Source organism: Amphibalanus amphitrite, unplaced genomic scaffold, assembly GCF_019059575.1.
Source record: "Amphibalanus amphitrite isolate SeventyFive unplaced genomic scaffold, NRLGWU_Aamphi_draft 000156F_arrow, whole genome shotgun sequence".
NCBI lineage: Eukaryota > Metazoa > Arthropoda > Thecostraca > Balanomorpha > Balanidae > Amphibalanus > Amphibalanus amphitrite.
In genome coordinates this window covers 716539-735785 of record NW_024881651.1, presented here as the reverse complement: position 1 = coordinate 735785, position 19247 = coordinate 716539, and the positions used below count along the sequence as shown (strand labels likewise).

Here is a 19247-nt window from a genome sequence, read left to right as displayed (position 1 = left end):
GTAATATACGGATTCATAATGCTGACTTCCAAACTTTTGTACAAAGCCTAGCAACGTTGTTTTGAATTTTGCTGTTGAGTAACTTTCAACGCTCAGTGATCAAATAAAAATATTCAATTTATAAAACTAGCAGTAAATTAGCATCAGAAAATAGACTGCTTCAGCTCTGGCGCAGCTAGGACGAATAGTGGCTGATGCTTTCGACTCGCGATACAAAAAGTCACTCATCGCATGCTTGATCACGATCACATGCTCATCTACAGTGCCCTAGGTGGGTTGTCGCCGTGGTTCCTCTGCCACTGGACTGCTTCATGCAGTTGTCTTGGCAGCATTTGTGATACGGAAGAAAATTCTCACTCCTGACCTGAAGTATTTCAATTTGAGGTAAGTGTACAATACTATCCCATCACAATATACACTTGCACTGGGTAAGTGGTAGGTAGTTGATGCTTCTCATTTTGGGCTGTCACTGCTGCTGGCTGTAGGTAGGTACCTAAATAATTTGTGATAAAAGTTCATGTTCAAAATTTTGTTGGTTAGGATATTTATTATTAAGGAATATTCATTTGAGCCAGCTGTACATTGTTCATTTTCACATTGTTCTTTAAATGATATTTATAAAACTTCTAAAACTGCTGAAAGCCAACTATTACATTACTGACAATCCTGTTATGCATTGATTGTAGTTATCAGTCTGACCTAACAACACTTTGTGTAATTTCAGGTTCAGTTCTTCTGTTGATCATGTTCCGACTGCCTCAAGTACTAAGGACCTGCACACAGGCCGTTGGTGGACTCCGTCAAAGCATTCTACAGGCTCCACTGGCTCGGCCTGTGCTACCAAGCCTCAGCCAGCTCCAGCGTCACCTGCAAGCAACGCCAGCAAGCTGCACAGAGAAGGTTAACATCACCTTTGAGTTCCCCGATGGCACTCAGCAGAAGGTGACCGTAAAGGAGGGTGATAACCTCCTGGAGGCGGTGCTTGACAACAACGTGGACATCGACGGGTTCGGCGCGTGTGAGGGCACCCTGGCCTGCTCCACGTGCCACCTGATCCTGCCTGAGGCAGTGTATGAACAGCTGTCCTCGGACATCTCAGAGGAGGAGATGGACATGCTGGACCTTGCCTACGGGCTCACCGAAACCTCGCGGCTCGGCTGCGCCTGCCATGTCACGAAGGAGCTGTTCGAGGGTGTCGTTATCAAAGTGCCAGAGGGTATTAACGACCAGCGATGAAGCGGAGGTCGGGTCGCCCCCGCGCACATTGTCGTCGTCGGTGCGGAACTGGCTCCTTGCCCCTATGTGCCAGTTGCAATTTGGAAAGCCCGTGGATATCGCTCTGCGGCTTTTATACTCGTATGACAATTAGCTACCGTTGTTGCATCTTATGCGTGCATTTACGTGTTATTGCTCCTGTGATCATGATCAGTGGTAACCAGACTCAGATGAAATATATGGGGTTCGGTGTTTTTGCCGCTCCAGGATGTGACTTATTCTATTATTTTAGGACTGGAGCAGTGTTGATGTGGGATTCGATAATTCTGTATAGTCAGTGGAAACCAATTATAATAGCTTGCTTCGATTTTGGACAAGCGACCAATGACCACCTATCGTTGCGGACACGATGCGACACAATCAAATCGCATCTCAATTATCAACTGCCAGCCGATCGTCGAAGACACGTTATGCGCCCTTGGCGTAATTAACAATTGGTAGCATTGCTCAAGTAAAGCCGGTCCAAACGTCTACATTTAATGGTCTATTGAAGCACGACAAATCGCACCGTTCAGATAGCGTAAGCAAGCAGGTTATGCACTGGTGGGACTGAAAGCGGGAATCACAGAACTCACTGAGCCTCGGAGGTGACAAGTTCTTAACGACGGGCGGAGTCTGCTCGACTGCTGTCATTAGACAGCCACCTTTCACTCAGCCGGGGGCGACCATTTTATCTCGCATGTCTTCTTGTGTGCGTGCGGTAAATACGAGTTCCCAGTGGGTCAGTGGAACAGCATCCGCTGTCAAGCTGATAGCTTGGGGACTGAGGAGAAAGTTGTTTGAGGCTCATTGGTGATCGTACTTGCGCTCGAAGAAGAAAAGCCTGTGGGCATGATACTTGATAGTGATAACTACAAGGGCCACGTGAGCGCGGCGGGTGTTTTTCAAATGCGCTGAAACTTTCGTCGATTACGTGGGATACTGACCCTAGACGATAGAGGCGCCATGTATGCGCTGCAAAACGTCAGCCTCGCTGAGCTGCTTTTACCGGCATGAATGAAAAGGTGACTTAGACAAGGTGAGGAAGACTGTCAACGTCACCGAGCGTTCACTGCTTCCCTGAACACCTCTCGAGCATCACCCAGCGACAGAACTGTCCCAGGGAACGATCCTTTACAGATTGAACAGATTTCACTCAGTGACCGACCATTCCTACACAAATTCATTGATTCCACGCTCGGCACCGCCCAAAACACACAAATATGGCGTGAGTAGTGCTTTATTAAGACATTGCGCGGGGCGAACACAAAGAACAAGTGGACGTTTTCACACGGCACTGGTGGCGCGCGCGGGCACTGGTCAGTCGGAAGTTAGCTCGCCGGCGGCGGTGGCGTGCCGCCGACCTCCTCAGTCGGGTGTCTCAGCGCGCACGACTAGCCCAGCTGGCCGCGGCGCATGGCGTTCTGATAGGAGCGCTCGTCCGTCTGCTCCGGCTCCAGTTTGATGCAGTCGTCGATGCGCAGAATGGTAATGGCCGCCTCGGTGGCGAATTTCAGCTGCTTCACCTTGGAGAGCGCCGGCTCGAGCACGCCGTGCTGACGATTGTCGCGCACGATACCCTCCACCAGGTCAAGACCAACGTGGCGCAGATCGGCCCGCTCCGTCTGAGTCTGACTGGCGTTGTGGTATGCTGTCGGCACAGAGACGGGAGGTGGTCAGGTCAGGTGGGCAGAGTCGTACCGAAGCGGCGGGCTCGAGATGGTTAACGCAGCGAGAGAGGAAGGGCGATAGTCAACATTCATAGAAAACCATTCAAAGACGCGCAAATAATCATTAGCAGCAGCTCCAGACCATGTTTGGATTTACTTCGAATATCTAGTCCCACCCTGATAACCCAACATTTTCCGCTGGTCCATTGAAAGTCCCACAATGCACTAACGGTCGCAACCTAGATTCCATTATACATTTCGCAAACAATTACAGTGCACTTCTTATAAGAAGGCGACAATACTAATCGGGTACAGGAGTTACCCCTGTTGAGCATCCTATACATATTCCCTTCCACTCCCGGTGACCCTAGGTCAGGTTAACAGTTCAAAAAGTCGGTAAATGGGGCTAATTTGAATAAATTTTGAACAGTGTTGTTGACTAAATTATTCGGGATGACACAGACCACGCCATCGACGGCAAAAGACGCATTAACCATTTTACCAAATGTAGCGTCAGAGAAGTCCTTCGAACCTCATCTTACCAAGCGCCGTTAACATAATTGTTAGCACCAATACTCATTCGACAACAGCGGCGTCGCAATGCATCCTACTTAATTCCATAAAAAGGAAGTACGACACTTTGCTCGGCCCCAGTCTGGCACAGAAACGCCCTCAGCACCACGGGCACCAGCGGCGTCCGAGTGGTGAGAACGGGTAGTACCGGTCAGCAGCCCACTCCCCGGTAACCGGAGCAGAGCGCCGTGTTCTCGACCAGGGCGCGCCCTGCCCCCCTCGGCTCCGGTTACCGCTCGGTGCGAACTGCCTCGTAAGCGGCTCCTCGGAGCCCACAGGCGGGCACAAGACAAAACTGCAATCATAGCGTGTCTAGGTGATTAATTCGCACTGCCCGAGGCGCAGTTGGACACGCGCACCCCTCTCGGCCAGTCAGCACCCCGGGATTTAATTTGTTCGCGAGCGTTCGGCCGTTGTGGGCGAGTCACTTACTCAGCAATCGTGAGACGAGCCCAAGCAGTGTCCCAAAATTCGCCAGTTTGGGTGGGAAGCGACACCCAAATCAAAATAATTTTCCACTCTCACCCCCAATTTTCCAGAGCGATTTTTCACTCCCTGTTTTACCAATCAGGAGCATCTGCGTGTACCTTTTACCTCCCTCTATATTTTATTTAATCATCCTATAACGCAGCTCCCGCACCCTCCCCAACATTTACAAATAAATTGTTGATCTCTGTTTTCCGCTCTTTTTGTGCCTTCCTTACTGGCAATTTTCCACTCTCAGCCCTTTTTGTAGTGACGAATATTCCCCTCCGACACCCAATCCAAAATATATTTTTGGGACACTGAGCCCAAGATCAAATTAACCAGCCTCCCAATACCTCTCCGAAGAGCCTTGAATGCCACCCATTGACACAATGACTTGAGGCTGACCACGAATACGGCCATCGGTCGCGCCTTTTGGGCACTGTTTTGTTTCCTGTCCACCGCCCGGTTAGTGTTTATTGTTCGAGCGGGTACAGCCACCAGAACACCAGGAAGGTCATGGTCGTTTCAACTTGACACCACGGCGGTCCAAACACGCAACAATTTCTGAGTGTTCCCTTTAGGAGCATTGGCAATGTGGGCGTTAGGGAGCCTTATCCTTACTGCATTGCGCTGGCTGGGATGCGAGTCGCTTTGCCGGACGGTGCTGCCATCAACCGGCTAGAAGCCAACGAGTACTACCGGCTAACGCTATAGATGTCGCTGAGATCCAGTTAACAGTCTGCGATGGGAAGTTCGTTCGCTCTCGTGGCTGGGGAGGAGCGAATCTTTCGATTTGACGCTACTACTTAGTCGTTGAAAGTATGTAACTATAAAAAATAGGAATATCTAAAGTAACAATTGTCAAGACAACTGGAGGTCATTTATACGACAATCATCCGGCGCTCGTACCCTGAAGACTGTTCCCCTCGGCACCACCGGCCTACCCCACCACCCTTGATACGCGTGCGCGCGTTACTTACCTCGCAGTTTGGCCACCAGCTCGGTGGAGTCCTGGGCCGCGTTATTGGACAGTGTCTTAGGAATGACGAGCAGCGAATGGGCGAACTCGGCAATGGCCAGCTGCTCCCGGGAACTCTGTCGATGGGGAAGGGGGTCAGAAACACAGCACAACGGGGAGATGGAGGGAGGGCGAGAGGGTATAGGAGGCAATCAATGCCACCGGCAATGTCAGGCCACGATACAGCATATACTGTCACGACACATTACCTAGGCATGAATAAATTTCTGGTATGTCCACCTGACATCATAGTAAGCCAGCGTTGCTGTTCACCGGGGCCGGTACCGCTGCGACAATAATAAACACACACTATTATTAGCGGTCCAGCAGTCTCATGCAGGGTATATTGAGTGAAGTCTCATGGGCCATCGATAACATCAGCATCCTGGAAATAATGACTAACTAGTACTTCTATAAACAGGACGGGTCATCATGGCAGCATCATGTCAGGCAGCGCGCACACTGGTTGGTGATCGGGGACACACCGTCACAGAACCACCATGAGCGAGAGATGATCCAGGGCTATCTCCTAAGCCAGCCAGTAGATATGGAGTTCGCAACATTACATACAAAACAGCGCTGAATTATCACCACTCAAATCCAACATTAACTAAAAAATAAACATTTGAGAAAAACTTTCAGGCAGCAGCCTCCTCCGAACACGCAAAGTCCGTCTGGCTCCTTCCAGTCCCTCCCACCCCTCTCCCTCGCCGCCCGCACTCACCATGGAGGTAGCGAAGTTCTCCAGGTAGATGGAGAGCGCCGTTTCGACCGCGCCTCCGCCGACCACCAGCGACTTGGACTCGAGCACGCGCTGTACCACGCACAGCGCGTCGTGCACCGATCGCTCCATCTCGTCGCAGTAGAAGTCGTTGGGGCCGCGCAGGATGATGGAGGCAGCCGTCCGCACCGCCGGTCTGAATAGAGGAGAGGGGAGGTCAGAGATGGGTACGGGGTGGTCAAACACAGTTAGATACGGTTAGATACGGTAAGCGTGACCGTTAGGTAGGGAAGCGAGCCAGCTTGATTTTTACAGGTTGAGCCAGCGCGGTGGAAAAAAAAAACACTTCAAATGGCCGTGCAGGGTAATATTATATTGTGTGCACTGTGCAGGTCTGTTCAACTGACATTCTATTGGGAGGTTGGCCTCTGCCAACCTCATTCAAACCCCACTCCATCCGGCACGAGTGACTGCGGGCGCTGTGACAATGACAAACGGCCAGTGGCAGCCCATTACACGAGGTGATTTGAACCGGACGGAATGCCCGGTACCGAAGCCTACTCATTACACGAATCAGTGCTCGAGTCAAGTGGAATACCCAGCCGGACAACGGTAGGGCTCTGCCCTGCACCCATGCACAGCGGCAGTGGTCACGACGGACCAATTCTGCTCTCACTGCAGCAGAAGGGATTAACGAAACAACCAGTCCCGCCGCTGCAAAAAGGGTTCAGAGCTGTTTACACTGGTCTATTTACAAGAATCAACAAGGTACCTAACGACAGATTCCTGCCACATAAACTTTTTGCTTCAAACAAGTCCACGTCCATTCCAGTCAGACAGCTTATGGATTGAGTTCTCTGGAAGCGTGAATGTTCGTCACCAATCAAACATCCACTTCTAGCGCCAGCAGGTGTTACGAAACACAGTCTGCGCGGCTTCTTTGTTTGGCTCGCCTTCTCTGTAACACGGACCCCGGTATATGGGCCAAATAACGTCGGCGGCTCTCTGTGGGAACTGGGTCTAGTTTTATTATACTTGTGTGCGTTGTCTGGTGCATGACGGAGGCCGGACAGGTGGAATGCTGGGTCGGGTGGGACCCCACTCCCCACCGGACACCTGGGCACAGGCGTTTCCTTCCCCGCTCGGCAGCTCCCAGAAAGGAAGCGGATCCTCCGGGCGGGAGCGGCCGCAGAGGTCAGTTGAGTGAGCAGGCGGGTGCACCGCCCCCACCCCCGCGTCGTAGACTCCCAGTCACCGTAAAACCCACTGGAAACCTGCCCGGCCCGGCCGATGCCTCAGAGGAAATCCACTGCCGTGGTCTAGTCTTACTAACCCATCGGGCTGACCACTGAACAGCTCCGATTGGACTAGAACATGTCAGCAAGGGCGGCGGACCACTGTTGGCGGAGGAGCAGATACACGGAGAGTAGTGTCACACTGCTGTCTGCAGCTCTGATCTCACCGTGAGATCATGAGCAGCCGTGTACTCAGCTTCACAAAAACACAAACACCTCAAAGACAGACAGTTCAGACTTCAGACAAACAATGAATCATGGAAACACCCTCTTAGCAGTGATCGGCCAGATATCGAATCGCTTTCTCCTTCCTGGAAACTGGCACAAACTGTGGATAAATCAATCGCTCGAATGTATCAGATATCACGTGCTACACGTCCCAATATTGCAAAACAAACCACCAGGATATGACTTACTTCCTCCCGACAGGTTCAAGCCGCTGCGGCACGCGCGATTTCGTGATCTCAGCAGAAGTGCATCATGCACACGTTTGGTAAAACCGAAACGGGGTCACTGGCGGATCCAGGGGGGGGCCACGGGGGCCATGCCCCCCCCCCCCCCAAAGGCCTAAAGTGGCCTGTTTGCCCCCCCCCCAAAACGCCAGAAAAATTGCTAAGAAAATATACCTTGATGGAGGTTTTTAGCCACTTAGTGAAGTAAAGCTTTCCACAGCATAATATGGAAGCAATATAGTAGCAGTGAGGGTCAGTCAAAAGTTGCGCGAGCGGAGTCGACCTTAAAAAAAAGACTGTTGTTGGCACGTGTTTATGGCGCGGCAGCTGGTAGTTGGCGGTGTTTCGCGTGGTGTGGCATCACTGGCGGATCTGGGGGGGGGAGGGGGGGGGGGGGCACGGGAGCCTGAGGTGCCCCTGACAGGCCCGTGGTGCCCTTGCTAGGCCTGTGGTGCCCCTGGACCCTGGCAGGCCTGTGGTACATACCTCTGGCGGGCCTAGGGTGCCCCTGCTAGGCTGCTGATGCCCCTGGGACCTGACAGGACTGTGGTGCCCCTGACAAGCCTAAAGTGCCCCCAACAGGCCCGTGATGCCCCCGACAGGCCCAAGGTGCCCCTGCGTGATGCCGTGATGCCTGCGAGGCCGGTGGTGCCCCCTGCGAGGCCGGTGGGGCCCCTGACAGGCCCATGGTGCCCCTGCTAGACCGGTGGTGCCCCTGGCAGGCCTGTGGTGCCCCTGCTAGGCCGCTGGTGCCCCTGGGCCCTGACAGGACTGTGGTGCCCCTGACAGGCCCAAGGTGCCCCTGCAAGGCCGGTGGTGCCCCTGTAAGGCCTGTGGTACCCCTGCTAGGCCTCTGGTGTCCCTGACAGGCCCATGGTGCCCCTGCGAGGCCGGCGGCGCCCCTGGCAGGTCTCTGGTGTCCCTGACAGACCTGGGGTGCCCCTGACAAGCCTGTGGAGCCCCTCACAGTGCCCCTACTAGGCCGGTGGTGCCCCTGACAGGCCTGTGGTGCCCCCGGGCACCAAGGGGGTCATGACCCATGTGGCCCCCCTTGGATCTGCCACTGATGCATAATATATTGATTTGTAAAGGCGTTATGGCTTATGCAATATGCAATTGCAGGCACTTGGTATCCCTCACTTATCCCTCATTGGGGCTCCGGCGGGCTCCTGAGGGCCCACGTCTATCTCCGGGAGCCCATATAGACAGGCTCCTTTGGGTCCTTTCAGTACACTATAGCATAAGAGGTCTCCATGCGAGTCCTATACATACATCTGAGGGCGTACCCTGATGTCTGAGGTAGGGGAGAGTGGGGTAATTTGGCCGCTTTTTTTAGAAAACGATATAACTTAAAATTGACGACACATTTCTGCATTTTCTCAACGCTGGCAGGTGTCGCATTCATTTTACTTTACTGGACAGTGAACTTGAAATGACAGAGTAATTACTTATATTGAAATTGTGACGCATTACAAAGGTCTGCAATGCGGCCAAATTGCCCCACTAGCAGGGTTATTTGGCCGGGGGTGTGGGGCAATTTGGCCGGTGTTAGTTTGCGGTCGGGGTTTTCTTTTATATTGCGAGTCAGCCTCAGATTCAGCAATGACGTGTGTCCTATGACGCATTTACCGCATTTTGGAGGTTGGCTCAGGGGTCACAGGGGTCAAAATAGCCAAATTAGCGGCTCTAGATGCGATCACAGTTTTTTACGAATAACTTTTGAAGTAATCAAGCTAGGCCAAAACTTCGAGTACCATCGTAATTCTCTCTTCAGTCCGCATCGAAAAATATATGTGTTGACCTTGAGAAGTCAAGGTCAAAGGTTGACCTCAGGTCACGTTGCATCAGGTCGCTTGACCTCAAGGTCACGTGATTTCAAGGTCATCATGCATATCATTCGATGCGCCTTGGCGAGCTGAACAGAATGAGACCATTTGTGCGGCTGTGCCATTTTTATGTAAGGATTTATTAGCAAAAAACGTTTGGTAACCTTTGATGACGTCACATGCTCTTACAGTTAGCCAATCGGAAGTAAGGCATCAAAGTAGTCAAAGTTGGTCATGAATCATGTCAATTATGGTACAATTGACCATGAAAACTCGGCCCTCCCAGCATAGTGACCATGAGCGCACCGGCCAAGTTGCCCCGCTAGTCCCGGCCAAATTACCCCATATTGCCATTCTGAAAATTTTTGTCGATAAATTCATCACGGCTTTACGGAATTAGATAAAATTGCTCTTGGAACCGCTGAACACCCCCAAGAATGGCGCTATAAGGTCTGAATTCGTTTTTAGCCCAAATGCTACATGTTGTACAACTTTGTAAACAGAAGTAAAAGTTACCATTTTCTAATGAAATTAACGTTTTATTAAATTTGAATAAAACTACGAGGGGCAAAGTTTTGACATTTGTCCTCCAGTTATTTCTACCCATGACAAATGAATACAGACTAGATTTATTTCACTCACTTTTATTAGACATCGTACAGGTGGGGGCGGCCAATTTACACCACCGGCCAAATTACCCCACTCTCCCCTACATAACTGCAGCTCCAATGGTCTCTTCTTACACTGGCGGATCCAGGGAGGGGGCATTTAGGGCCGTGCCCCCTTCCCAGAGGCCTAAAGTGGCCCGTTTTCCCCCTCCCCCAAACGATAATGAAACATAGTTCAATCAGGGCGTGGCCCAGGAGCCGAGTTAGACAGGGCTGTTTTACCACCTCCCGGCCCGCAAAGGGACCCAAGCACTGACTCGAAGCGGGTTAAAGAGACCCTCCCACCTTCAAAAAAGTTAATGAATTGGCATGAAAGTGATGTCGCTAGGTTCAGAAAGGGCGAAAACGAATATCTACCAAATTTTATCGAAAAATATTCACCGGTTTTCAAGAGATTAGACTTTTATTTTTGTTTACTTTTTGGGATATCCGCTGCTGTTCCTAGCGACTTTATTTGAAAGTGCGGCATTTGTTGCGCGCAAAGCAGCCTATACCACCGCATGCTACCAAACGTTTTAGTAAAATATTAAAAAATCATTAGATCTCCGCTGACGTCACACATTCCAAGGGGTATCCAAAAGCATTAGCCCCTCTGAATCAAAATGCTGCAATTTTGAAATTCAATATTTCCGATTTAAGGCATTTCTCGATGTTGTGAGTGCGTGCCGAAACCGGTAATTGTGAGCCAGGGACCCCATTTTGGCTATCTCAGCTCAAATCTAATGTTAAGGTGGGAGGGTCCCTTTAACTGGTCGATAAAAACAATGGTAAGTGTTTACAAAGTAATATAAAGGCATGGGTCGGGTGGGCTACCATTTATATATTTTTCTTTTTAGTTAACCCGCGCCCTGCTGGGGGGGGGGTGTTTGAACACCCCCCCTGTGGTTTTTCGCGAATATCTCAAAAACGGCGGCGCGGAGCGCCGCCGTTTTTGGTACACCTTACCATACATCAATTCTACACATGTTGTGAAAATTTCAGACCAAGGTCATTCAAGGTCAGGTCACCAGGTCACTTGAAGTGACCTCACCTCATAAAAACTTTCAATGTCTGTCATAGCTACACCGAGTGACCGATCGCTTTGAAACTTTCAGCGATTGCTAAGAGCAATAGCATGTACAAAATGTATATCTCAGAATTTTGATATCGATGACCTAAGGTCAGGTCAATTTTGCGACCTCCCCATTATAAGTCAATGGGAGAAAATTGAAATGCGCCTCTTTTGGATGAAAGACATTATAAACACTCCCAAACACCGAATTACAAGTGGTTTAGACACACTGAACTTGAAAATGGTGTCCGTGACCCTTGTTTATGCCCTGAGGTCATCTTAGGTCACGAATGGTATCTAACAGTTTTTCGCAAATAACTTTTGATAGAGGCATGCTAGAGCGATGAAAACGCCTTAGATGTGTTCAGCTCGACGATACGGATCGACTGATATGCAACATGACCCTTTCCGGTCAGGTCATGACCTTGACCTGAGGTCAAATTTTCAAGTTGACCTTTCAAGGTCAAGACATAGTTCATTCGATGCGTCTTGACGAGAGGAACACGATGCCGGTAAAAGTAAGCTCGTACAAGGCTTGGGTCAAAAGTTATTGCAGAAAAACTGTTTTCGAAAAAATCGGCTATTTTTGCAGTTTTTGCCCCCTGCAGGCAAAACTGTTGACGTTAGGTCAAATCTGAGAGAATTACTCAGAAAGGGCGTTAATAGGGCTATCGAATGCGCTTTTCCGCGGCGCTGTAGCTCTATTGGTTCCCGTGTTATGCGTTGGCTTCTTGGAAAATTTCGACATTCGACCTGGAAATCGGCGAAATTTTGCCTTCAATGACCTCTGGTGACCTGACCTTTGACCTGACCAAAAAATTGACCGAAGTGATTTCGTCATTATTTTTTACGCTCTTTCGAACGCCGCTTTCTGCGTATCGCTACGTGGCCCAGGAGCCGAGTTACAAGGGGGGGTGTTCAAACACCCCCCCCCCCCCCCAGCAGGGCGTGGAAATCCAGGACCCCCAGCAGGGCGCGGGTTAAAAAAAATCATCGTGTCAGGGCTGTGACGAAAAATAAGTGGCCTAAATCCGATGAGAAAACAGGATTTAGGGGTACCCTAGGTTTGGCTCCTGCATGAGTTGCCCCCCCCCCCCCCCCAAAACGCAAGCCTGGATCCGCCAGTGAACGGGGTTGCGGGGCTGTCCGTCGAACCACAACGTGAATGGGTCTGGCAGGTCAGTGCTCATGGCAGAGAAGATGGTCCATCAGAACCAGAGGCTTCGGCGTATCCCGTTGTTCACACAGTACCTCTGCCATTCCCGGTCCGCCCTTCAGGACAGGTAGACGGGCCCCGGACCCTCCATTCGCCCCCAGCGGCGGCTCCCCGGCCGGGCCGTTGGAAAGTGGGCCAGTCCTGCCTCCCTCCGACGCTCGTCGCTAATAAATCCTTCCCCGCACACACCGCGCGCGTGTGCAGAACAAAAGACACTACGGAGGACGTATGGAAAGGTGCCGAACGAACCGCTGCTGTCGGCCGACGGCAGATACGGGACATCGGAAAGGCACGGGACATCGGAGCCGCTACCGCCGGGCCGTGGGAGCCAAGCAGATGAGCAGAGAACAGCGGCTATCCGGCGGCTGTCGGGTGGCTGCCCGACGGCTCCTGGCGTCATCGGCTTACCACGGTTGAGCGGCACGCGGCAGCAGACGGCACGACCCGGCTAGTCCGACCCGCCGCGGTAATACGCCGCACAAACGTCACTACGTGCCCGGTAGCAGTGCCGCTCTCACAGAAGCTGCCCAGCCGGATTGAGCGGTCCGACGGTCGACGGCAGGACACGTGCCTACTGAGCCGTAGAGGGTGTCGGTAGAGGTCAGGACAGGTCGGACGGTGGCAGGGACCGTTAACGGGGTACCCAGCCCGTGCGCTGCTGAGCTCGAGAAGCCACCGGAGACGGCTCAATCAGCGAGTGTCGAAGCCGCGAGGCACAGACGGAGACGAGCCACACGTAATCACACAGCCGGCGAAAGGCACGGAACAGCAGTGCGCGCTGCGACGATCCGCCTCCGAGCCAAAGGTCGGCTCGCATCTGGTCCGACGGAGAAACGTCGACGGTCGCGACAGATGCGGGGACGCGCCGGTGCCGAGCGCCCTTTTCCCGATGGCGTGTGTCCACGGCGCCTCAGTGAAAGCTATGGTCAGTCAGCGGTGAGGCAACGGACGACCGCCTCTCGTTTCAGAGAACAGCCACGTGTTGCAAGGCCGTGGGACCACGCGACACGCGCGACTTTATACCGACACACACACATCAAACCCGCACTCATGATCAGCACTGACAGAAACGGCTACCACAAAACTAAGTGTCGAGAACGCTCCCCGGACAGACAGGTTTCCGGGCGGCAGGTGTTGCAGAGAGCAGCCACGGTTCATCGGTCTGCTAATTCCTAGATTAGCCCCAAGGCCGTACTAGTGGCAGCGGCCGTCGCCCCATAGCGCCCGGGGACATGTTTGACAACAATGCCGAGAGCGTGAAGGCATTAGGCGACGCGGCAGTCGTAAGTCCTGGTTGATGGCCGGATCGTGACTGAATGACTCGGACCGCTCGGCCCCAGCGGCCACACCCGACACAATCGCGGCATCGTTCAGCGTGGGTCGGGGAGGCCGGTCACGGAGGAAGCAGGAAACGAACCCTCCCGCCTGACCCGACGCTAACCCGTCTTTAACTTGGTGCAATCGTGCGCGTTTTCCCGACAAGATTCGGCGGTGTGGATCCTGAATCATCTGAGATAGGATAGGAGCCTGTCGATCCGGGATCAGATAGTCCGCAGAGAGGATATGTCGACCGGAGGAGGCACGAGCACCTTGCACTGAATACTGGCATTGAACTTTAGTACCTGGTAGACGCATAAATTGCACGGCCTTGGACGACATGCTTATTCTAGTTTAGTAGCGTCACGTTATGGGTTTACGGCCCTACGGCGCCCACTAAGGCTAAACAGAGTCGCGAGATAAAATACCACGCCAACGTTTTTATTTTGAAGTAGAGAGCAAGGTAAAGACATAAATGGTCAGGCCGCAGACGGATCACAGGGACTGTCGCTGATAGTCGGATGATGATGTTTAGATTTTAAGAACGTAGGAGCTGCTTTGAACATGCGCCCGTAACGGTCGGAACCTGCGACGCCGGCGCCGGGCGGGCTGTCGTCTGTGCCGTCGGCACGGGGTTCGTGCGACAGACGGTGTTCCCAGCGGCCGGCGTGTGACGACTGGCGGGGGTGTACACGCCGCAGGAATTTCCCGACCGGTCCGCTCTGCAGACGCCGGTGGGTGGGTGTGTCCCGGCAGAAATGCCATGAGCCCGGAGAGCCCGGACGCCTTCTGCCAGTCACCGCTGACAATCTGGCAACAAGGTCAGCGGCGCCGCCCCGCCCGGCCGGCGCGGAGGTCAGGCCATTAAACCCATTACCGATACAGCATCAGAGCGATCGGCAGACCGGCGCCGCTCATTACCGATTCATACAGAGCACGCGGAACCATGAGACGGGCTCGCCGCCCCCACCGCTCCCCCTCCAGCGCCTGCGAACAATCCAACACACCTGTGGCCATAAGATGCATCGGTGAAACGCACCGAAACAAACGGCACCGGCGCCGGTTCTCCCGTATTGGGTGAAATCGTCCGGCGGTGGTGCTGGCTGACGCCGAGACCGATACAAGACCGACACAATGACACCCACGAGCGAACCAGAGATGGCGGAGGAGCGCCGGAGGGCACCCACAGCGCAACCACCTTCCAATCGACGGAGCGCTGGGACTACACTCTGAAAACGGGCTTCGTCAGCGACCGTGCCGCCAGAGGCGCTCTAATCACCAAGGTCATAAGTCATACGCAAAAACAGCCGCAGGATTTCGATAACTGCTCCGTTAATCCCTTCGATGCATTAGCAACAAACTGGAATAGCGGCCACTTAGTCGCATACCATTGGCTTCGCAAAACGACCATTCTTGGGCACCGCGATGAGTAGTATTCCGATTTGCGAAAACAGTAAGCTTGCAAGGACTGTCAACGTACCAGTGCGCTAGTTAAGGTCTAACGAGCATCCCAGAGGAATGCGACTTCCTGGAGTTTCAGCTTGCGGGAGACATGAGCAGACAAATTATCTGGGATACAAGGACGACCTTCACTGCTCCGAGAACAAGACCGATTAACAAGTAGAGCGTAAAATAGTATTTTTCATTTAGTGGCAGCCCTGTATTTACCATTCGATCATGATTAACCATTCTAAATAAGCTGTGCTCAGGCATGACTGGTGACGTCATCCTTGAAAAAGTCATAGCCGGAACTCTGAACGAAGCCAACTACCTGGTGTACTTTGATAGAGACAAGTAGAAAAACACGGAACAAATAGTGCATGGACGCGTTTCGATTATTAAATCTTCATCAGCATGACATAATCACAGAGAAAACAAGATATAGCTATGTCTTGTTTTCTCTGTGATTATGTCATGCTGATGAAGATTTAATAATCGAAACGCGTCCATGCACTATTTGTTCCGTGTTTTTCTACCTGGTGTACGTAAAGCTTTGAAAAGAAGCAGGATAGTATGATCGCCGATATGTTTTAAGGATTTATTACCGCCAAGACTAAATGCTTAATTTGAGGTTGCATCAATAAGCCCACCAGTGATAAGGAAGGCCGCTGAGAACCAAATCGCCATCCACAGCTAGAAGTTAAAATCTGTATAGCGAACAGCATGGATGCTATATCGGTCCGTGGCATGCATAGCACCAATGTTTTATCATAACACTGCTGTTATCGTTGCATTTACGAACGGTATCCGCACTGGCAGTGGGGAGCAGGACCTTGAGACGCCGCCCTCGATAGATCAATCAAAGCCGAGCCAACAGTGCAGCTCCCGCCGACATCTCTGTCTCCATCGGGGTTCGGAATGCGCCGAGGCCGGCTGCCAGCCGTCCTGGAGGCACTAACAAGACTTCCTGCCGTGCACGAGAACGCCCCTGTAGAGGTCAGCGGCGGCGCGGGGGCGGCTCGAACCACACCTGCTGCCGCCCTTGACTGCCGGCCCCGCCCTGCGCCGCCGGCACCGCCGGACCCACCGCCGCCGCCGGGGGTCGACAGTCGGCACCCTGGAGCCTGTGCTCGCAGGACAGGTCGGCGCACAGGGCTGCTGAGGCGCCGCCCACGCACAAACCGTGCATTGAGCGGGTGGTGAACATCGTAAATTGTAATATGAAAACAAGAGAAAGGAAGAGTGGGAATAGTTAGCATTCCCTACCAAACGAAACAGTCAATTTCCGCAGCATCCCCGAGATCTAAAGAAGACACGCGCATGCATTGGTTCACTGGGAACGGTACGTTCATAATGAAAAGAAAACACGAGTAAGTTAACCAAGCACCGTGTGTCGGATTAAGTTGTTAGCCCCACACTGCGCAGGTCCCGCCGCGATGCCACGGGCCGCAGCCACGGCCGCGTGTCTCGCGGAGCTGGGACCACCACCGCGGCGGCGGCGGCGGCGGCGCAGGAAGCAGCGCCAGTGACCCGAAGGTCAGGCCGCCTCCGCCGTATCCTGACGCATCCATCACAGACGCAGCACGAGCCAGCGCACGCGGAAATTACACACAGAAAATGGACCGACGGACACCAATCCAGCCAAGCACCTGCGCGCGGGGCAGCGCTGGGGCCTCGCTAATAAACTCGACACACAAACCTCGCCAATCGCCCCATGGTGATTGACCGGGTTCGCGAAAGGAAAGTTACGGAAGTTAGCTAAAGAAAGCAAAGAAGCGAAACATCCGAATTCCTCATAGACGGTAGCTTAGCTTACCGCACCTTATGAATAATGCCAGCCGCGTATCATTCGTCTCGAATGAAATTGCGCCATCTCTAGCGAGACTTAATCCCCCATCAAGCTTGCTGGTAAAAGCTGCTGATTATTCATCATTTGCCACAACATTGATGCAGTCCTAAAAACGGCAGCAACAATTTCAAACACTCATCGTAACTGGATAAATATGAGGCGGGTTTATCAACACGACAAATGGCGTAACCATATTAAGTAGCATAGTAATCATGCGGTCAGATATAGTTTGGGGACAAATGTCCGCGGGAAAATGTCGCCTATAAATAGAAGTGAAAAACGATTTTGCACACAAATCACGTCCACTAGCTGCAGTGTGTCACTGTTGACTATTAAGAAGCAAGAGCGGAAGTTGCTTTTGCAAATATTACAAAGCATATTCACCGGAAATTGTTCCCGCATGGTTCCAATACGTTGGCATGTGGTCCAACTGTAAATTGAGCATGTGGCAATAAAACTGACGATCTATGCATTTGTCGAGACAACAGCAGTGACAATATGCATCAGCATGAGACCATCGCATACCCTAACTTAGCGTGTCTCACCAATAGCCCAAACCAGTTATCAACTTATTTGCCACACAAATTTCATTTCGCACACAGAAGGGTAATGGAAAGGCCAAGCACCCTGCTGCCGGTATAATTATCTAAAAAAGTTTATCATCTGGGATAACCTACAGCAAAATGATATCGCAGCCGACTCACTGTTTTCTAGACCTACGTGACTGAACACTGAACAGTGAACAGTCATTCGAAATACTTAGCGCTTACACAGCAGTGGGCAAATGGAAATGCAGTTTCAACGAGTCCGCCGCCAGTTAAAACGTGTGCACTGTGCACACAGCAGTCACCGCCTTTCTGTCACGTCCCTACTGCAGAAGTTGATCGTCATCTTCAGGGACAGACAAAAACCGTTATCGAGTGGGACTGTGTAGAAGGTGGATGTGAGCGGGCTGTTAGAGCGGTCTGTTTGTCAAGTGGCTATATTAATAAACGTTGAAAAAAAACCGTTATCGACAGCGCCAATCCGCGCAATGTCCGCCGTCCCAACTTACTATCACAGGCACACCCCGGACACATAAAGTTCAGTCCACCCTCGCCAAGCCTCGTCAATCAATCCCACGGTCGTCATCCGTAGAATCACGTTTCATTGATCGCGATCGTGCCGGGCGACTCAGGCCACAGTATTGCGAAAAAGGGGCCGCTCCGTTGTGAAAAATCGTCACGCAGTGATGGACATGCCCCGGGCTTTGGCAAAAACGGCGGACAGGGGACTGTGGACAGCGGACAGGTATGAAGATTGACGGGCACAGCGAACCCAGTTGAAAAGTGAAAGTTTTATGAGCACCACCAATGCCGACACTGGGTCTTAAACTGGCGAGAACAAACGCGTTTTCCTTTTTGAAAGCCGCTAGGTAATTCGAATAAGTATAGGTTCCACCGCGAACGAGGCATCACATCGAGGTAACTTTATACAGCGGAACGTAAATGACGGTCATTTTCATTCCACGATACAGGCCCAATACTGGATAATCGTATGATAATCGCTCCCACCATTCTAAATAGTAACATCGCGGTGCCTGAAAAAGTCCATTGGACCGTGCCACCCAGCGTTCACCAGTTACCACTGCCAACCGGTCATGTCAGAAGCGTTAAACATTGTGACCCAGTCATCACTGTGGCATGGCCCCCTGCAAATTTGGTCAACAACGCACCGGTGTCCGTCCAAGTAGGAAGCTCGGAGCCATTGTTGAATCGTAGCGCCTGTGTGTGTCGTTCAGTTTAATTCCGTGTCGTCTCATTACAAACAATGGCTGTTGTTGGCCTTGCGCTTATTTAGACTATCACGTGAATTGTTAAATAAGGAAGCGTGAGCCGCTGTTTTACATACGTGAACTCCTTGAACAGCATACAAAAGGCTGCCGAGGCGAATGCATACTGCTGTCAGTAGCGTGGTCAAGCACAATGTATTAGGTTGGCAGTAAAACTTTCAACAGCAATACCACGGATAACGCAGATTCAATCAACCTAAAATGACTGGAGTGAAACAATCACCGACAGCCCCATCATTTCTCACACTGCTATGGGTAATTTCGATACTATCATCTGCATAGTCTCATCTGGAGCCTCCTGGTGCCGCTACGGGCGTTTCCAGGGACGGGCGGCGCCGTTGCCTGTTGCGAGTGCTCTCATGGCGTTCCGGTCGGGTGCACGATACCAACAGTACGTAAACACGCCATCAGCCGGCTGAGCGGAGCTGCACCACATAAACAGCGCCGAAACTTCATCAACAGAGCTGTCCGTGGCCGCCTGACATGAGCGACGACGGCCGGACGACAGAGCAGCTCCACCGGGAGCGGACACGGCGCACCACGGACCCGCCGGGACGGGGCAGCCTCCGACGGTTCAACAAACGGGGCGACCACGGCC

General features: G+C 52.2%; 2 protein-coding genes across 6 annotated transcripts in view; one reads left to right on the top strand and one right to left on the bottom strand.

The window, feature by feature from the left end:
• The first annotated feature begins 203 nt into the window (after positions 1-203).
• On the top strand, positions 204-1490 carry LOC122383162 (adrenodoxin-like). The gene is made up of 2 exons (XM_043369333.1): positions 204-384; positions 725-1490. The coding sequence occupies exon 2, from the start codon at positions 745-747 to the stop codon at positions 1234-1236; it is 492 nt and encodes a 163-aa protein (XP_043225268.1). The 5' UTR covers positions 204-384; positions 725-744; the 3' UTR covers positions 1237-1490.
• A 988-nt stretch (positions 1491-2478) lies between these two features.
• The window catches only part of LOC122383161 (T-complex protein 1 subunit alpha-like), a 45122-nt gene continuing 28353 nt past the window's right edge, over positions 2479-19247 (bottom strand). For all 5 annotated transcript variants that reach the window (XM_043369328.1, XM_043369332.1, XM_043369330.1 and 2 more), the window contains exons 9-11: positions 5708-5900; positions 4946-5060; positions 2479-2905 (exon numbers count right to left, since the gene is read on the bottom strand). In XM_043369328.1, coding sequence (XP_043225263.1) covers positions 2649-2905; positions 4946-5060; positions 5708-5900 — 565 coding nt within the window. In that variant the 3' untranslated portion in view covers positions 2479-2648. The remainder of the gene's footprint in view (positions 2906-4945; positions 5061-5707; positions 5901-19247) is intronic.